The sequence below is a fragment of the Squalius cephalus genome (assembly GCF_949319135.1).
Source record: "Squalius cephalus genome assembly, chromosome: 3".
Lineage (NCBI taxonomy): Eukaryota > Metazoa > Chordata > Actinopteri > Cypriniformes > Leuciscidae > Squalius > Squalius cephalus.
This window is the reverse complement of record NC_137124.1, coordinates 23,062,240-23,083,838: the sequence shown is the minus strand read 5'-3', so window position 1 is coordinate 23,083,838 and position 21,599 is coordinate 23,062,240. Positions and strand designations below refer to the sequence as shown.

The following is a 21,599-nucleotide window of genomic DNA, read 5'->3' as shown; positions in this document are numbered from 1 at the left end:
AAAAAGATGCTGCAGAGTGTGACATAATATCACGACTGTTGCAGTGTCCAAAGAAATTTCGCGTTCTCAAAGTCTAAGTGTGACCGCGGCATTACTAATGTTGTGGATGCGCTCTTCCCATAACAATGCGCTATATATAACAACATATATATATATATATATATATATACACACACACAAAAAAATAAACATAATATTTAATATTACAACTTACAATGCATAAGCTAACTTTGCTAGTCATGAAGGTGTTGGATGAGCACTTCCCATAACAGTGTGCTAAAACACGGGTGAACAGACTTCAAAACTTTTTTACAATACTTTTATGTAGCCTACTATTGGTTGTTGCACTTAACTGTATTTTCCTTTTCAAAGTGATTCCAATAATATTTCAAGCAATTCAAAACCATCATGGCAAACAGTGCGCATCTGAAGCGTCTCAGCTGAAGGAATTAATACATTATCTATAGGCTTTAATATATCAGCCAAATTGACATATTGGGTCGATAACATTAAAAATATATTTTACATATATTCAATACCGATATGGTGGCTGACATATCGTACATCCCTAGAAAAATGTATATAATAGGCCTTGGCAGCTAACTGAAGTTTGTTGAAGTACTAAAATGACTTAAACTGAAGTAAAAATAAATGAATGCCACTGTAAATAGAAATAAAAAACAACTAATAGAAATGGCAAAAGCACATACAAAATGCCAAAAAACTTGGACAAAATATAAAAATAAAAGCTAATTCAAAATATTAATATAATATTAAAGTGTTTTAAGGCTCCCTGCTCCAGGCAAAAATCACGCAACTCCGCACCGCTAACATATATGTTGCCACTTGTCTATTAAACTTGAAACTATTAATAACACACCGATTTGCCTCTTAGAGTGGTGTAGTTTCTTCAGTTAATATTTAGAAGGGAGTGATGTTGACACTTCTCTGTGGTTTATGATGGCACTGAGTCTCTGTTTGATTATGTCAGGCTAATGGTTTTTCTGCTGTCCTCCCTCCACAGTCCAAGGAGTCTTCCTCTGTCCTGAGCTGTGACATCTCGGCTGATGATAAGTACATCGTGACGGGATCTGGAGACAAGAAGGCCACCGTGTATGAAGTGATCTACTAAATTCACTGGTTCACCACATGTAAAGACCTATGGATGGAGCTTTGGGCCTGAGTTTGAACAGATTCAAGGGATCACTCCTCCACTTTTTCCTCCTTTTATAGTTGGAACCCAGGTTAGGAATTGGTTGGTCCACTGGGATCGGATTCCCAGATGTTTTAATTTTTAACACACCTGGATTGTTACAGAAGTGGAGCGGCCCTTTACAGATCCAGGCAGAAACGTGTTAAACTGTCCCAAGGACTCCCTGACGGCACTAATGTAGTAAATATTGTCTTGCCTTTGCTTTCGGTCTGCTCATGGGATTATGTGTGCCTATTCCTTCCTTAGTATTTTTTTTCCCTCGCCTACCTTCCTTCAAACAAAAAGTGAACAATCTGTGATGTAATATGAAGCAGTGCTTCAAATTTAGCCTCCTGCTCCCTGGACAATTTGTTAAAAAGTGTATATATGGAGTAATAAAGACGTTTTATAAATATATATAATTATATATATTTCCATGTCCTGATATACTTGTGATGGGTTTCTTTGTCCTCGTGTCCTTAATGCTTGATGAATGTAGATTAGGACACTTTTTAATTTGTAAGCACACTCTCTGGGCTGGCCATTTGCTAAAAGGCTCACTTGGAAAATCCCTTCCAGAATAATCTTAGTATTTTTTTGGTTTTGTTATTTTTTTTGTTGCTTTTTGAGCCTGTGCGCTGTTCGTGGAAACTGGATCAGACTGGAATCCTGTGGAAGTTGGAATGTGACGGAAACAGCCCAGAGGAGAAGGAAGAGTCGTTTGTAAATTGAAAGCGATATTAAACTTGGAGAATGACTAACTGTACTACTTTTGTGCCCTTTGCATTGTGTGGCATCTTGTTGGAAAGAGGAAATCAGATGATGAAGTGTGATTGTAACATGCTGACTCGGAATGGATTGCACGCTGCGATGAGTAACTTGCCAACTGATCTCATAAGCGGCCCCACTATAGTTCACTGTTGTTGAAACGGGATATGACTCACTCCAGTGATTGACAGCTTACTTCTGCTGTAGAGCCCCACCCTAATGAGCCTGCAGCCCTGTTTTCGCTCAGATTGATGTAAACCTTCTTTGTGAGTGATCAGAGTCATTTGGGGATTTTCTTCTGTACCAGTTGAGCCAGTTTTCTAATGAATAAATTCATTGCCTGCACTTGACTTTGGTGGAAGCTTCAGTGTGAAAGTGCGTGCGCACGAGAGAGAAGAGCAGCTCTTTTAAACCTTTTTGTCTAAATGTGGACAGTTTTAACTGTTGGAACTGGAGTCCGCTTCATGGGGCCGCAGCAGAACCGGTCGCTGCGAACTCCGTCTTTAGTACAATTACAAACCCTGAACCCGCCTGCCTTTCACAACCTCTCAACTTCACACCAAAGTATGTAGCAAACTGTGTCAGCACTGATCATGTACAGTTGTGAATAATTCAATAAACTTTTTTTTTGTAAAATGTGTTATTAATGCTGGTTTATTATAAGTGCCATTGTCTGATTTGAATCACAGGCTGGGTGTCTGTCACGCTAAAGTATGGAGATTAATGACAGGCCAGCAACACTGGATATGTCATCTAGTTGTTCCCACATGGTGTCAAGCTGAGTTGAGACATGTAGTTGTGTGTGTGCATGTGTGTGCGTGTGTGTGTAAAAGAGACATAGTTTCTGCTGTCTCAGCTATCTGTTGTAACCACAGACCAGGCTGACTCAAATATGCCCTGCGGTCCCCCAACCACAGCTGGTGACATACACAACACACCTTTTTGATTACTTCACCTCAAGTGGATTATCGGCCAGGAAGCGTGTTCGTGTCAATTGATTTATTCTGGTGGTTTGAACTGGTTTCATTAAGGGTGTGTTTTCAGCATACAGTATGTCTCTGTCTCACCTGTTCCTGCACTCTGATACTCTTCCTCTGCCCGTGAGCTTAGCTATTAATGTTTGCCCATGGTAACTCTAGTAAATGTGTAATGTTATTGTTTTGCTTATGCCTATTGCCAACTGGTAGAATAACCAAAATTAGGCTGAATATATATTCAAATAACTTGCAAGTATGAAAGATTGTTGTAATTCTGTGGACATGTGTGGCGCTTTCTATGGTCACAGAATTCACGTGTATCTATGTTCTGGTCAGTGCATGTGCTCCAAAACAATTCGTGGTGATGCTCATTTGGGCAATGCGAGTTTAACTCTTCCCTCTGTTGATCCTCTCTTAATGTCCATGCACACCAAGAACGATAACTACATTAGCATCCACACCAGCGTACGATAACATTGTTTATAAGTGCATGCTGCAGTTATGTCGTCTGCTGCTTTAAATAAGTCTGAGCTGGATTCTGATTGGCTGTCAATGTTTGTTTGTTTTTTGTTCATCTGGGAAAAAATTATTCTAAAAGTGATTCCAATGATATCATTACCATGTGTCGTTATCGTTATAACTTTACATCAAAAGAGAAAAATAAACTTTAAATAAAGAGTAGCATAGGTGTCAGAGAAGTGTTAAGGCTCCCGTTATGCTTTCCTTACACCTTGTGTTCTCTCACAGGCAGCTTTTGAACTGCTTTTTTGAACATGAGCTGCTAATACGGGCTCTCTTGTCTGAATAAACCATGCTGGATGATGAACTTGGTCTTGCTGTTGGCAAAGGAGTGTCAGCAGCAGATTTCGTGATTCAGCTCTGGACTGATGTACCAGCCTGTTAAATGAGCCGCCGGCTTTGTGCATTATGGCAGTAAATCAAATGAGAGTTATTGATTTGCACTAATCTCAGCAGATTTCTGTAGTCTTCCTCAGACGATGACGGACTGACCTGCTCTATTTCCCTGTTCGGAGAGTCGGGCGTCTGCATTATCCACACTGTCCAAAAGCCCTTTTAGAATTTCCAAAACCCAGAGCTAATTCAGTTCCCGTGAACGCTGTCTAAACTTGACTGACGGAGTGCCTTTTAGCATTTTTGAAGCCAGTTCTTTTCTTTTCTCTCTTGGTTGCTTGTTCGGTTTCCTCCTTGGGTCTCTCTAAACCGTACTTTTCTTAGCTGGCAGCCCTGAGTTTGATGTTCTCATCAGAAAGAGTGCTTCAGAGGATGAAGGAGAGGGAGTGATGCACTCCAAATCCCAACATACTGATTTTCCTGCAGGCTCTCGTTCTGCTCTCGCTCATCTCTTTCATTTATTTTGCTCTGATGTGAAAAAGCTGTACATAGACAAGGTGTGTTTTTATTTTCTCTTATTCTTTTTGTTTCTTCCTAGGTTCACTCTTAATAAGGGAGCAGCTGAATAGGTGGAGATTAAAGGGTTGTCCTGTTGAGTGGCACTGCTGAAGAGGAAGAGAGAGAGAGAAAAGAGGCTCTGTGTAGAGAGAGAGAGAGAGAGAGAGAGATAGAGAAGGACTCCTCTATGAGAGCGATCAGCGATTTGATACAATCCTCCACTCTTTTCTCTCCTCTGAAGAGCTTTCATCAGGCCTGCACACAAGTGCCCTCTCCACTCAGGCCTCAAATTAGTCCAGGCTTACTGAGCCACATGAAACGGTAACCTCGCTCATCCTCCGCTGCAGTCTCTCTCTCCTGCGTGACGAGCGTGCTCAGGAATCTTTCCTGCGGCTCTTCAGGAGACTCCTACTGAACTGGAGGAGAACTGTGTGTGAGAAGATTAGTTTCATCCGTCTGATTAGACACTGAGAGGGCAGTTTAGTGTGTATGTGATGTTCACTTATGTGAGTTTCTTGCTGACATCTGCAGTTGGAGGCTGAAGTAGTTAATGCGTGACGAAAACTTAAACATGGCAATCTCACCACATCTCTTTTCAGTTCAGTGTTACGTTTATTCAGTCCGAGACATTATAATAGAAACGGACCACTTCATTAAGATTCATGAAGTCTTTGTTCACCAAGGCTGCATTTATATGGTCAAACACACAGCAAAAACTATCAAAGTGGGAAATAAAATGTGATTACTTTTCACATCACAATTTTGTTTCTACCCATTTCATCGATGGATCGTGTGCACAAAACCTATTGTACCCTACAGTTACATCCATCATGGAGATCTAACAGACCGGACAGAAGAGGTAACAGAAGCAGGAAGTGATTATTATGAGGTTAATCATCAGGTATGTTCATAATGGTCATTAACTTTGAACCTGTTGGAAGTGGAAATGTATAACGTTAGCAATCAGACAGGATTAAGGGAACACTTCCTGCAGTGGTCATTAGAAGTGTGAGAGCTCAGTCTTTCTGCTAAGGTCATTTAGCAGCAGTGCCAACAAACCGTTCATTCTTGAACGGCCTGCCCTGAACAATTTTGTGGCTCATCTCTCTGACAAAATCAGATGTAATAACCACAGGAGGCCAGTGCACGCTGTTCTGCACAGATGGACCGATAAAGTTGGGAAGGTTTCCCCTTAATCCTCATTCAGACAATGTTTTTTGAAGTGGTTTTGTGCTACGCTATGACATTAATCTTCTTTTCTTTAGTTTTTAACACTGCGGAGCTTACGCTATCATCACACATTTGGCCAATGATTTATCATTGCTGCACATGCAGTTCATATCTTCATTCTTACAATGATAAATGTCTATCATGTACCAACATTTTAGGGTGTTGAGAAATGATGATGTATTGGTGCTGCTTTAATTGTTAATATCCTGTTTTGGCAGAGCGAGCGGGGCAGGCATCTTCAGAATGATTCACAGCAGATATGAAAGATTTGCACCATGCTAAGAAGCTGACTGTTTGAGAAAATATTTTATTTGCACATAAATTACATTACATATGCAGTGATACATCACACAAAGAGTGGAACATGAGCATTGGATGATGATTTATATTCTGTGATGAGTGTGTGTGTGTGTGTGTTGTGTAGGAGAGTGTGACAGCTACAGATCATCTCAGCACAGTTGGGTTCTTCCTCTGAAACGCCACCTGAAGTGACGTTAATGCTGGTTTTCATCAGAAGAGCGTGAGAGCTTCCTCTAATGTGTGTGCGTGCTCTAATGAAGAGGACTTCACACTGGCATGATTGCAGCTGCTACTGGTTAATTCTGAGGTGAGAAGGGCCGTTAATGGGCTCAGTAAAGCAAATAATTGGGACAAATAAGTAATTAAGAGATTGGAAAGGGTGAGATTAAATCTAAAGGACCTTTAATTTAACATGATTATGAAGTTCTCCTCTAGCTCCTCAATCAGACGGAGCAGGACTGAAATGAGCTCTTACTGCTAATGATTTCCTGTGGTTACTGGTGCACTGAGGGCGGTTGCCAATGCTGCCTCAAAAATGCCATTAAATCCTTCATGAGCATCTTCTTTTCATTATTTTCAGTTGCAGTGTTGTTCTTGAAGACCTCAGCCTCAGTAGTCCAAATAAAGAATGACCTGTTTGTCTCACGCTAGCTCTGATTGATGAACGTCAGAGCCGTCGGACATCAGTGGTCCTGCTCTTGAAGTATAATGTTGTGAATGACGCTGCTATGTGAGACAGACTACTGTGACTAAATAAATAGTCGTAATGAGAATAATTAGAGTTGATGATAATGACATTGAGAGAGTGATAACAGATGGGGCTGGTTGTTATTCATACCTCTTGACACCATAAGTCTTTTTCTTCCTAATCTGATGAGATGTTTTTTGCCGCCTCTGTCCCTGATCTCTGCCGTGACTGAGCTGACCCACCTACACACACATTTCACAATGCTAATATGTTCTCACGTCGGGCTAACAGCGCACACAGGAGCAGATGGTGATGTTTGTGTGTGCGAGACACAGTTGGTGGTTGGTGCACAACTGCTTCTGTCTGTAAATACTCTCCACCTTCACGCCATTCATAAGCTCGACTGTGTATTATTTTTAATTTCCCAGGTTTACATGCAGATGAATGCATTTTGTTTTGTCTAACATAATGTAAAGTTGGTTTTGATGTGCGCAATTTAGTATTGGATTATTCTGCTTCACTAACAACACTGTAAACAAAGAGCAAAGCCTAAATGACATGCTCCATACAGTAAGTTGAGTAAAATGTTTATATTTATATGTTGCATACATTTTATATAGAAAGGTCAGAGCAGGGGTTTTCAAACTGGGGTCTAGGGTCCCCAAAGGGCCCCAAGAGAGTTCAAATTAAAGAAAAAAACAATGTTTTTGCACTAAACGTACCGTTGCACTACAGTAAAACCTACTGTAAAATTGAAACTGTAAAATCTGTCATATTTATTGAGAGAAGTGCTATATAAGTAATTTTGAATTGAAATGAAAATGTTCAGGCTTAGATATAACATTATTTTAATAATTTGCCTTCTGTTACAGCAACAATATAAAAGCCAATAATTGAATCTTTTTCTCACATAGTATAAATAGGTCTTTATACGCCTTTATATTTTTGTAAGATAGTCCCTCCCAATGGGAATATCTTATCTGGGGGTACAGTCTTTACAAGAGAATTCTCAAATATATCATTCGCCTTCTGTCAAAAACCTTGACTTATTCACCTTATCCATGAAAGCTATGAAAAAGAAATCCATCCCTCTTCTGCTGATTTGAATAGCATATTGATGGACTGGTACATACAGAAATTATACCTATTGCTAAAACATAGACCCTCCCTTTTATGAAACCATACGTGTCGGATACAACATGCCTCTATACAGTCAGCTTGCCCTTTTTCCCTGTTTAATCAAGCCTGTGTGTTCAGTGAAATCTATCACCTTGGAGATTCCTACCTTCGGCACCTAAAACATAGTAAGACAAGCCAAGGAAACTCATGCAATATGTTTAGCTTTAATATCCCATTGCTTGACTTGACGTGCCTATTGCACAGTATGACATCTTTCCATCCCTATAACACCATTACCAACAGGAGAGGGAGGAGACGGCAGAGAGAGGAATGAAATAGAGAGATTGAAAGAGTGAACGAGGCAGAAAGAGAATAAACTGATCATTGGCAACCCGCTGGGATAAGTGCTCCTCTTTTCTGAGTGAGTAGAGAAAAGGAGATTGTTGATTGTGTTCTGGTTGAACTTTTGCTCTGTCAGGTGAGGATGCAAATGAAGATTTGATACTTGGGTAATTGCTTATCTTCAGTACTACTGCTTTACATCTGAAATTTGGCTGCAAGGGCAGAGACTTGTTTTTGTGTATCCAGCACTTTAGCTTTATGCAAACATGAATAGTATGTATGATGATAGTATACTGTACAGGCCAAGACAAATGTCATACAAATAAAATATTTTCCTTTTTAAAAAGAAAAAAGAAAAATCATTTTCGTTATTATTAAAAAAAAATGCTTATTAAAATAAAAAAGAATATTCAGCAAATACCTGCACACAAACAAAGAAATAATATCCAAATATTCTGAAAAAAAATTCTATGCTCTGATGTTTTACCTATCTAATTTAAGTGTTGAAACAAGGCAGCGATTTGTAATGGACCACAAAATGAACCACTATAAATGTTTAACTGCATAGTTTAATTGCTTAATTTCAATAATGGAAAACAGATGGGAGACTGTTCTTTAGTTCTGATGACAGCAGTTAAGCCCACCAAACGTAATTATGTGGAGAATAAAATAACTGTTTCCATAACTTTGGCAGAGTTGAATGCAAGCCAAATGTCAATTTAAATACGGGTAGTTTTAAATGTTTAATGTTATTATACTGTACTTCATTATTGATTTTATGGTATAACATTAATAATTACCAATTTTTTACTTTTATTGTTAAAGTTTCAAAATTTTCGCTGACTTTATTGTATCGTAAGTAGTGTTAAGGAGTGTGCAGATACAGAGTGTATGTAAATAAAGCCAGGTAGAACAAGTGAGAAATATGTGTTCCAGAAAGTGAGGGATGGATATTTCTGTTTCTGCTCTGTTGACACTCTGTTAGCAGGCCGAAGTTGTTTCTTGCTAATGCTAGCAGTGTGTAAGTGTGTGCTTTTTGCTTCATGCATGTGTGTTAACAGGATATCCCAGGAAGAGATAATGAGCGTGAAGCTGCAGTGGTCAGGGCACAGAACCTGTGCCAGCCCCAGACTGCATGTCCTCTATGGGTTGGCAGAGGCGAGTGAGTGGGTTCTGTCAGTCCATGGCACAGCAGGATGTCTGCTTTGCCACCATGTTGGGCATATTGTCTGTCTCATTTGATCAGTGTAATCCACTGATCAGTGGTGGAGATAGAGAATGGGAGAGAAGGGTGTCTGGATGTGAGAATGCTTGTGCTAGAGATTATTTAGTTGCGGGCTTTGTTTTGCTTTCAGCAGCTAGCTTCCATTTATTTTCAGATAGTCTTCCATAAAACTCCAAGAAACTTCTACAAAAAAATAAATAAAATAAATTTATATACACACAGAGAAATAGGCCTTTTGTGTACATAGTTGACGAATGCGCATGCGTCGCGTCTGAACGCGTTGTTGTCTTTGGAGCTCCATCGATTGATTTATAATTCTTGATTTTCTCTTTAAACTCACTTACAACGAACATTTTCTACTTTTCCTCACCTCATAGTTGCAACGCGGACTGTTGAGCAGACGCGTCTCAAGCCTATTAGTGATCCAATGCCGGATACTCTTAAAGGTTACTCCCTTGGATCATGGCTGAACGCGTCTTCTCCACACTCACTTACAAACAAACATTTTTTCGCCTATCGTGCGTCTACTCTACACCCGTACCACTAAAAAGACGGATTATATCCAAGACTTCAGCCATAAATTAGTATTAATATTGAAAGCATCACTGGTAGCGTCGTTGCTAACTTAACTTTACTGTCCATCTGTTAAAATGGCGAATATATCAGATGTAAGTAGTCTACCTTTTGGTGCAGGTGAAGACACATTTGAACTTCACACACTGCAGTCTGAGCTGGAAGCTGTTGAGAAACAGATCCACGACTTTTTAGTGAGACAGGCCGAGCTGATAGACCGGCGTTTGGCTCTTGAAACATCACGCGCCGATGCACACAAATCAGTGATTAACGTTACTAACCCGCTGACTCCGACCTCATCTACTCCGTGCGTTTCTCAACATCGGTCCCGAGCGTCGAGGTCGCGATCAGCCATGGTCTCATTCACTCCGGCTCCAACACGCCACCACGAAGTCTGGATGGTTCCGCAGCGGAAGACGCGAGTCAGGTCTAGACCAAGAAAACTCTCTCCGACCCTCACGGTTTTCGAGATATCCACACAAAACCGCTTCTCACCTCTTCGCGAAACAGAACGCGATGCTGTGATCATCGCCGATTCCATCGTTCGACACGTACACGCTACGTTAAGTAAAAGTAAGGTGCATAGTCACTGCTTTCCTGGTGCTCGTGTTTCTGAAATCGCTGCTCACGTTCCCGAGATTCTGAGCGCGTCGGAACTGTGGTCCTGCACGCGGGAGTGAACGACATCAGGCTGCGCCAGACGGAGGTTCTGAAGAAAGACTTCAGGAATCTGATCGATACGGCACATCGCCTGAAATAACGATCATTGTGTCAGGGCCGCTTCCCACGTACCGACTAGGTCATGAAAAGTTTAGTAGATTATTCGCGCTAAATGAATGGTTAATGTCATGGTGCAATGAGCAGAAACTGCTCTTTGTAAATAATTGGAATCTGTTTTGGGAGTGTCCTAGGCTTTACCGTGCTGATGGCTTACACCCAAGCAGGTTCGGATCGGATCTTCTGTCAGATAACATCTCCAAAATGTTAAATACCTTTTGACTAGTAACCAAAAGTCCAAATCATAGTCTCTGCTGCACCAATTTAACTGATATAAATACTAGTGTTGAACATTGCATAGAAACTGTGTCTATTCCTCGTTTAGTGAGATCAAATAACAAATCTACTGCAGGATCTAGAAAAAATCTAATTGTTATTAAACCAGAAAATGTTGCTATTAGTAATCAAAAACAATTTCTAAAGCTAGGTCTTCTAAACATTAGATCACTCACACCTAAGGCAGTTATTGTAAATGAAATAGTCACAGATAATAGCTTCGATGTACTTTGCCTTACTGAAACCTGGCTTAAACCAAATGATTATTTCGGTCTAAATGAGTCTACTCCATCAGGATACTGTTATAAGCATGAGCCCCGTCTGATTGGTCGTGGCGGCGGTGTTGCAACAATCTATAGAGATATTCTCAATGTTACTCAGAAAACGGGCTATAAGTTTATTTCGTTTGAAGTACTTGTACTAAATGTTACGCTCTTAGATGTTCGAAAAACATCCCTATTATCTCTAGCCTTGGCTACCGTATATAGACCGCCTGGGCCTTACGCTGATTTCCTAAAAGAGTTTGCAGATTTTCTCTCAGACGTATTAGTTAATGTCGATAAAGCATTAATTGTTGGAGACTTTAATATCCACGTAGATAATTCAAATGATGCGTTAGGGGCTGCGTTTACAGATTTATTAAACTCCTTTGGGGTCAAGCAAAACGTTACCGGACCAACTCATCGTTTTAATCATACACTCGATTTAATTATATCACATGGAACCGATCCAACCGATATAGATATCATTCCACAAAGTGACGATGTCACTGACCATTACATGGTAACTTGCATATTACGTACTCCTGTAATATATCATGCTGCGCCGCGTTATCGATTAGGCAGAACAATCCTTCCATCCACCATAGATAATTTTTCAAATTGCTTATTTGATCTGTCTCAGCTGCTCAGTGAACCCAAACAAACAGATGAACTTGAGGAATTAACTAGCACTATGAGCACCATTCTCTCTGGAACATTGGATATTGTTGCACCCATTAGATTAAAAAAGGTCAGAGAGAAAAGTAAAGCACCATGGTACAACAATACTACACATGTTCTAAAGAGAGAAACCCGTAATTTAGAGCGTAAATGGAAAAAAACTAACTTAGAGGTCTTTAGAATCGCATGGAAAGACAGTATGTCACGTTATAAAAAGGCCCTAAAAGCGGCCAGGGCTGAGCACCTCCGCAAACTAATAGAAAACAACCAAAACAATCCTAGGTTCTTATTTAACACCGTGGCTAGACTAACAAATAAACAGATGTCACCTGAACAAAATATTCTGTTACAGTTTAGTAGTAATGATTTCATGAAGTTCTTCACTGAGAAAATAGAAAACATTAGAACCACAATTGTAAACGTTCAATCCTCAATCGCGCCTTATAATTCAGCCTCAATTATCACCCCGCAAGAACAATTACAGTGCTTTACAACTATAGAACAAAAAGAGTTAAATAAACTTATCACTTCATCTAAAACAACAACATGTTTATTAGATCCTATACCAACTAAACTACTGAAAGAAGTGTTACCTGTAGTGGAAGAGCCTCTCCTCAATATTATTAACTCATCTTTATCTTTAGGTCATGTTCCAAGAACATTTAAACTGGCAGTTATAAAACCTCTCATTAAGAAACCACAATTAGATCCACATAATCTAGCAAATTATAGACCCATTTCAAATCTACCTTTTATGTCTAAAATACTAGAAAAAGTTGTGTCCGCCCAACTGGGCTCTTTCTTGCATGAAAATGACATCTATGAAAAGTTTCAGTCAGGATTCAGGCCGTATCATAGCACTGAAACTGCGCTCGTTAAAATCACAAATGATTTACTTTTAGCTTCTGACCAAGGCTGTATCTCAATATTAGTTTTACTTGATCTTAGTGCTGCGTTCGATACTATAGATCACACAATACTCTTAGATCGACTACAAAATTATACTGGTGTTCAAGGACAAGTATTAAGCTGGTTTAGATCGTATTTATCTGACCGCTACCATTTTGTCTATTTAAATGGAGAAAAATCGATCATAACTCCAGTAAACTATGGAGTGCCGCAGGGATCTGTGTTAGGCCCTCTGTTATTTTCAATATATATGCTGCCACTTGGAAATATTATAAGGAAACATGGACTTAGTTTCCATTGTTATGCTGATGACACTCAAATCTAAATTTCATCACGGCCAGATGAAAACGCTAAATTATCCAAATTGACAGAGTGTGTTAAAGATATAAAAGATTGGATGACGCGCAATTTTCTTTTATTAAATCCAGACAATACAGAGGTACTAATCATCGGTTCAAAAAAACCACCCACAAAACCTCTCACAATACAACTTTAACATAGTAGGATGTCCTGTTACTTTATCCTCTACAGTAAAAGACCTGGGTGTTATATTAGACTGCAACCTGTCTTTTGAAAATCATATTTCATATGTTACAAGAACAGCCTTTTTCCACCTTAGAAACATTGCTAAGCTACGTAATATGCTATCAGTTTCTGACGCAGAAAAGTTAGTTCATGCATTCATGACCTCGAGACTAGATTACTGTAATGCTTTATTAGCTGGTTGTCCTGCAACCTCAATAAACAAGCTACAGTTAGTCCAAAATGCCGCCGCTAGAGTTCTAACTAGATCAAGAAAATATGATCACATAACACCAATTTTATCATCACTACATTGGTTACCTATAAAGTTCCGTATTAATTACAAGGTATTGCTACTGACTTATAAAGCCCTAAACGGCTTAACTCCAGGCTATTTAACCGATCTTCTATCGCCCTATAATCCATCACGCTCTTTAAGATCACTAAATTCGAGGCTTTTGGTCATACCTATATATCCAGATCCACCAAAGGAGGGAGAGCATTTTCACATTTAGCTCCAAAACTCTGGAATAGTCTTCCTGATACTGTTCGTTGCTCAGACTCGCTCTCCCAGTTTAAAACTAGATTAAAGACGCATCTCTTCAGCCAGGCATTCATATAATACTTTTAATCTTACAGTTAAATCCGACCTCTAGTTCATAAACGCCAGAGGAGAACTGGCCCCCGACTGAGCCTGGGTTCTCCCAAGGATTTTTTTTTCTCCATTAGGTCACCTGATGGAGTTTTTCGGTTCCTTGCCACTGTTGCCTTTGGCTTGCTCAGTTGGGGATATTTGGGGATATTTAATTGAATTAATCAATCAACGATACTATTGATCAGCATTACCAAACGTGGATGTTCCACTAGAAACAAACATTGATGTATTGTTTTAAGTTAATACTGTGAAGCTGCTTTGATACAACCTACGTTGTGAAAAGCGCTATATAAATAAACTTGACTTGACTTGACTTGACATAGAAAAAGTTTTAGATCTTTGAGTTCAGCTCTTGAAAAATGGGGCAAAAACAAGTGTTGCGTTTATAATTTTGTTCAGTGTAGTTTAAATGTGGTAAAGTATGTGTTAGCCTATACATTAATAATTTGTCTCTATTTTCCTTGTATTATTTTCTTAAAGGTTTATTTCTCCCATAAGCAGAAAATTCTGTCATTTGCTCACCCTCATGTGTTCCAAATCTGACTTTTTTTTAAATATATTTTTTGTCCATACCATGAAAAATTTGCGTCCAGAACAATTGGATCCCAATATTGTACAAACATAAAACACTGAGACGTTTTTTAAACTATCTTCTTTTGGTTCCACAGAAGAAAATCAGTCATACAGGTTTGGAATGACATAAGGGTGAGTAAATTATGACGAAATTGTCTTATTTTCGGTGAACTATCTCTTTAATAATTGCCAAAGCATTAATTAACATTGCATTGATCTCTCACACACTTACACACATCGTCTCGCTTACAGCTGCATGTTTTTTTCTTTCCTTAAATCCTTTATTTGATTTCCAATGCAAGCTTCTGTACTGGCATAAGCTTGTTCTGTTTCTGTTTTAAAGCTTCCTCTCTCACAGTAAGTCTCTCTCTGTGGAGTGCTTTGGAGGGGTTTAATGATACAGCAGTTTGATATGTAAACAGCAACAGCTGCTTAGTGACACGAAGCCTCACTCACTTCTGCCTCATTAATGTCTCCAATAGTATCAAATGAGGCCAGTGAGGAGATGCATTGACACTATATTGACACGTGGTATCAAAGCAGATTTACTCCATATGTTTTTAGGTGACATTTTTTGTTGGCATATATTGGTAAGAATAAATTCAATGAATGAATGGATGGATTTATAGTGCTTTACTACGTACACCCAAAGCGCTCTACAATCATATCAGGGGTCTCTCCTCAATTACCCCCTAATGGGGTGTTAATAGGTGCGATATAAAGCTGTATTTTTGTGAGCTGGTCCAGTTAATGTGTAAAAACAGCCGCCATTTTGAACGTTATGGTTTCTCCCATAATGTTTTCTTTTATAAGTAGCCCGTCGTCTTCTCGTGTTCTGTGTGTGACTGTGTGTGTCAAAGCGGTCAATATACTGGAAAGATTGATACAGGCATTTTGGCTGGTGCTTTCTATATGCAGTATTATGTATATAGCTATAAAATGCCATGCAAGGCTATGTAATATTTTACAGCGTTGATGTCAAGAACATGGTTTAGGAATGTTGTATTAGATGAGAGCAGATTACGAATGAGATTTCGTACGAATGAGTTAAAATTCTGCAGTGTATTGTGTGCGTGCATGCACACACACACACGCGCATTCACCACTGCCTTCGTTCTTAGAGGTCCAAGAAATGCTCTAAAAATGTATGAACTCTCTCTCTTTTGATCTCTCACTCTCTCTCTCTCTCCCTCAGACTCAAATGAAAAGTTGATGACTGTTCTCAGTACTTCAGAAGTTGGGCTGACCAAAGTTCATTAAGGTCATCTTGAAAATGCAAGGTTCAAAAACCTTTCAGATGGATCTCTTTGAAAACTGAATCACAACATAATCATATTTTCCCGTAAAAGCCCCGATAGGAGCGCTCGCAGAAAGTATCTCTCTCTATTCCCTGGCCGGAACAAAAACAGCCATTCTTTCTTAATGGACCGAAGGGTGAAGCGTGGTTCTCCCCCTCACTCAATCTAAGAGCCTTGTGTTTCAAAAAAGCCACTCTTTGCTAATAATGGGACCGTAGTTGAGAGTTTCTCAACGCAGAGATGAGTGCTGCGGTGCACAACTATTCTCATAGACAAACAAACTACACAAACCATCTATTTTTTCTCTAAAACCATGTCTACGTATAATGTTGTGTGTATCTATGTGTCTATGTGTGCAAACGTATAAAGTTATGGTGTTATTGCTTAGGTCTTCGCAATTAGGGCATTGTTAGTCTGTCCAACTGTTGCCATGGGAGATCGTGACCTCATGTCCTGAGGGGCTATGAGTGGTGTCTGAGTGTTGGTGGAGTTTGGAGAGGAGCTAATGAGAGATCCTGTCTGCCTGCTGTTCCACTGAGCTCCCAATTAATCAACAACTCCCTCTCTCGCTCTCTTTTCCCGTCTGTAGGGGTGTACTACTGATACTTTTCCCCTATTGTTGTGTAAGCCTGTGTCCGTGTGTGTGTGTGTAGCTCTGTTTGGGAGGCAGCCATTACCGAGAACAAAAGACATTAATTGGCAGTTAGAGCTTAATGAGGCGGGAGAGGAAATTAACAGAGCTCGTCAACAGAAACAAATCAAATCCTCCACTGAATTGACGCGGAGAGTCGCTGCCACTAAGCATCCAATGCTACAATAAAGAACGGCTCATCTTAGACTCCAACTTTTTCCATTCTCATCGCCCTGCTTTGCAATTCATGGCAAAACTGAGAAGGTAAGAGAATTACGGAGAGGAAAAAAATGAAATAACAATGAGGAAATGGTTCCCTATTACATCTCCTTGTTCCTGGATTTCAGCTGGATTGTGATTAAGGAATCAAGCCTGTCTGCATTAGCATGTGAATAGCCCGGGTCCTGAGAGCTCAGCCAGAGCCAGGAAGGAGATTGGGAGGATATTTAGCGTCTATTCAGGGAGCAACAAAGGCAAGGCACCCAGGCGGACAGACAGCACAGGCCTCGGGTTGATTAGGTGGTGGGAAGCTATTCTTACAGATCAGACTCAAGTAGTATTTTGTCTAATGCGAGCTTAAATCTCGAACAATCCCTCTCAGAAGACATGTACATGTAAAATCCACTGAGAATGGAGGTTTTTAGGGCAAAGAAAAGTTTTTAAAATATTTTTTAAGTGGTCATTTTCCCCCCACAATTTCTGTATTCTGTAGATACCGGGTGTGTCGTTTGTCTTTATACAATTGAACTGCCTCAGTTTGATGAGGAGTAAACCAAATAAATATTGAAAGGTCATTTAATCTGATTGTGTCTGTTTAAGTGGGAGCAGTTGTAATTATTTAGAGGGATTTAGGTGGTTGTGGTTAAAAACCAGTGGGGTGTGTGTGTGTGTGTGTGTGTCCAGAAATAAAGTGGTGACTTTAGACTTTCTTAGCAATCTATTATATTATCAATCATTTTATTTTATTATTTTATTTTATTTGCTTAGCCAACAACAAGTGGAATTGCTTTTGGCCTTTTTATGGATTAACTCATTATCACACATTTTGGCCTTTCACCGTCCATGTTACCAGTCCAGATCTTTAAGCACTCTGCCCACAATATTGGTCTGTAAATAATTTAGTTTTCCTTTCCATAATGTTTCCAGTCTTGTTATCCAAGCCGTTTTCCTGCCATATGCCTCAATTGACTAAGTATTGATCAGTTGCTTGCTACATAATTAAAAATGTCTGTTCTAAAATGACCTCAAGTAGCCTACTACATAATCTCACCGTTTTTAAATTTGCCTAAATATGTGATTTATTACAAAAACAAAAAAAGAACTAAACATATTGTACTATCTTCAGTGGCCCATTGGTCTAAAATGCTTTTCAAAAGCTGAGCTGGATCCTCAAAAGTTTGATCTTAGCTGGACTAAAACAGTAGTAGTGTAGTAATGTGTAGTAATACATCAAATATTTGATTATGCATTGTGTCATGACTGTAGCTTGACCACACAAAAACCCGTTGAAAAAATTTGAAAAAAAATTCAATTATGCATGTTAAAATACTGACAGCTTTAAATTCAACAAAGCAGTGTGAACTTTGCTGTTAGCTGAATCTGAATGTTGAGCCTGAGAAGCAGGACCTCTAGGGAGCCCAGTGGGTCCTGTAAGTGCACTTCTTGTTCTAACAAGTGTTCCATCTGTTGGGATCTACAGCTACATCTCTGCTTTTACCCCCTAGAGACCTGAGAGAGTGAGAGACCAAAACACAGCGAGAAGAAAGGAAAGAAAGAACAGTCACTTTGAGTGTAAACAAGAGCCCTTTGTTCAAAATAGCGTGTCTAGTATATCCTTGTACACATGGTTTCAGTGTCATACATACAAACATATGTGTTGGCAAGGTGTTGCTGGGATTCTAATTGCCGTGTTTGTGGCAGAAAACATGAGGATAATTATTAGGTGCTTTCAGTTCCCTCTCAGGGTTTGTCAGTTATTGCTCTCGCCATCTGCTCAATGTGGTTGCACAAACACGCATAAAAGCAGTCATACGCACACACCTGCTCCCCGCAGTCCCAGAATGCCAGCGTGTGTGACCCAGGTGTGACTGAGATGAAATGCCTTTGAGAATCTTGATGACCTATAGCATGCCTATCTGACACCTCCCCTACTCGTCTCTTTGTCCTTCGCCTTTTGTCTTCCTCGCATTCACAGGTGGAAAAGAAAGAGTGTTTATCTAAAAGTGAAGCTATTTTTTGGGTGGGGTGTTAGGTGACCACATGCATTGTGGGTATGTGTTGTGTTCATCTATGCCAATGTGTGCACCGGGAACTCCCTGGGTGCAACTGTTTCAAATGCTCAAGACAGACAGTACCACACACCTTTTTCTTCTTTCTCACTTGATTCAAACCCCTAAGTGCAAGGGGAGCGGAGGTGTGAGACGACAAGAGACTAAAGATAATTACATTTCGTCCCCCATTTACAGGCGACTCTAAATTTCTGTTGAGGATGCTACTGCTTTGCATTAAAAAATAGCATGTTATAGATCACTTTAAAGCAAGAAGCTTCACAGTAGTAAACATGAACAAACAGTGTCAGTGTCTCTTTCAATTAAAATTACAACTTCAGTTTCTACTGAGCTGAACACAAGAAATGAACCCAAGATTTCCAAGTCAAAGAAGGTGGAGTCTCAGAGCCACACCTACCCATTACATCATCGCCATAGACCAATGGTAGTTCGATCGTGTCTACCAGCCAGAGCAAACTTTTCCGGAAAGTTGGCTTTGTCAAGCTGTTTCAACCTCCCGAAACGAACACAAAACTAACTTTGTTTTGGCTTGATTTTGTTTGAAATTACATCACACCAGTCTGTTCAATTTGGCTTGAAGTATATTCGGGCCTCAAGGGTATAGGCCTAATGTTCTTCCTCTTTCACCTCAAGACAATAACTTGCTCGACATCTTAACAAAAAATGACAAAATAAAGCCTTCCTTTAGGCTACTGGAGCACAAACACACTCTAAATACAATATAAATACAAACCAATGTGGACTAGACAAAACCTGTCCCAATTTCTAGCAAATCTAGCCAAATAAATGCTGATACTTGCTTAAAAATATTTAAAGGGGTCATCGGATGCACATTTTCAACAAGTTGGTATTGATTCTTCATGTAAAGTTTGTAACATACATTGGTTAAAATTCCTTAATGGTTCTGTAAAACAACACCCTTTTTACCTCCTCAAAAACAGCTCTTTTCACAGCGACCCATTTCGGTGCATTAGAATAGATGTCGCCTTAAAGACATTCGTTCCAATGAACTGCCGTAGCCAAGGCGACATCTAGTGTATATATATCTATGCACCAGTCTGCGTACACGTCCCACACCAGGATACGCGCGCGCCCTCAGATCACTTGGACGTGGCTGTGTACAAAAGGTAAAAACGATATAAATACTGTTCGTTTTCTCACACAAACCGCTCGTTTCGTGTCTGTCAGTGGTCGTGGGCGGAGCATGAGCAATATGACATCATATTGCTCAGAAAATCCAAACGGCTTGATTATTGAGTGTGTTTAGGCTTTTTGAGAATAAAAAAAAAGAAAAAAAAAAGGAGTGAATGGATTTTTTTCATTGTATGGTGGTTGTGTCCACACACTGCGAAGACACATTTATATGCAAACACCATATAAAAGTGAATTTTGCGTCCGATGACCGATTTAACACTCTTAAAGGGGTTAAACCAAAGAATGCATAGAGACGGCTGCTCCAGCATTACTGCACTTCAGATTACTAATCAAATTTTCAAACCTGCATGTGATGATTTTCTCATGGCTCTTTGCTTAGTGTTGAATTGAATATGTTAACTTATTTCAACTTCATCTGCAAGTTTTAATTCCTGCGTATACCAGAATGAAGAATGATATGACAAGATTTATTGCTTTCATCCTAATCTGTGTGGAGATGTAATTCACATGGTATGTCTTCTGACTTGGATTAGCACGTTCTATCCTCTTAGCAAACAGCTCAGTGGAAGTTATCAGTGACATAGAGGTCCCCAAGAGCCACGGCGAATCCACCCAGCTAATTCTCATTCGCTCTATCTTCCCAAATCGCAACCTCTGAGTATCTCTTAAAAGACATCACAAAGAGTGCTCTGAAGATTATTCTGGGGTCACAAATTGCCTCCGCTATTGTTCCTGAATGCGTGTCAATGAGATATAAAGTCTCAAAGAATAACTGAGTGATCCCATAATCAGTGGCAAGAAAATTAGCCATTTAAATGAGTCTCTGTAATTCAGCACATCCCTGTGCTTTCACTTTGAAATCTGAGTTTATTTCATAAACATAGACTTTCATTAATAAATCTTAGATTCCTGTGTTATGTTCGATTATAAATAGCCTGCAGAATTCTGATTTGATTATTGCTATTTTTCGTTCTGTTTGTTTTATAGGCCGTCAGTACTCCATCAATCATGCTGTTCTAGGATCTGCCTCTCTCTGTGTGAGAGTGAGTGAATTATTCCCTTTAATACTTCATGAATTTGGAACAAATAAACGCCTGCGTCTGATCCTGTCGGTTGTGCTCTGTTTCTCGAGCGATTTATCCCAGTTCACGTCTGCTGTCACACACTCACAAAGCTCCCCTACTTCACTACAATCCCATTTCATCAAATAACTCCGCAAAAAAAAATCCACAAATCGCTTAAATCCTTGACTTTCTATTCCTGATCCTCACGGATTCTTTATAATTTAATAAACAGGATTAAAGTCATCTGTTGAAGCAGTGTAGCCTTGTTTCATTTTTCTGTTTTAACTTCTGCTCTCTCTCTATCTATCTCTCTCTCTCTCTCTCTCTCTCTCTCTCTCTTATTAAACCCTGTAAGATTAGAATAGCATAATCTTCATGAACACATGTTGAGAAGAATACAAGCAGTTTTATTTGGGGAAACTGTTGTCCAAGTTTAGCATGTAAACACCACCTCTCTCTCGCTCTCTCTCTCAAATAAAATGGAAAATGTACATTTGTGGATGTACAGATCTATTTCTGGCCTATAGCTCTATTTTTAAAAACATAATTTCTGAAAAATGTCCCCACAAGAAAAAGAAAAAAAAAAAAAAACTCTGGACATCCTTTAAAGAAGATATTAGGTTAATAAAAAACCTCATAAAGGGAATCTTTTTTCTTCTTCTTCAATTTTAGAACGTTTTTATTGT

The 21,599-nt window shown here is 39.4% G+C and overlaps 1 protein-coding gene across 26 annotated transcripts in view; it reads left to right on the top strand.

Moving 5' to 3' along the window:
• Positions 1-2,596, top strand: part of tle3b (TLE family member 3, transcriptional corepressor b) — a 35,557-nt gene extending 32,961 nt beyond the window's left edge. For all 26 annotated transcript variants that reach the window (XM_079866951.1, XM_079866943.1, XM_079866944.1 and 23 more), the window contains one exon: positions 1,025-2,596. In XM_079866951.1, the coding sequence (XP_079723077.1) occupies positions 1,025-1,132 (108 nt within the window). In that variant the 3' untranslated portion in view covers positions 1,133-2,596. The remainder of the gene's footprint in view (positions 1-1,024) is intronic.
• Positions 2,597-21,599: the final 19,003 nt, after the last annotated feature.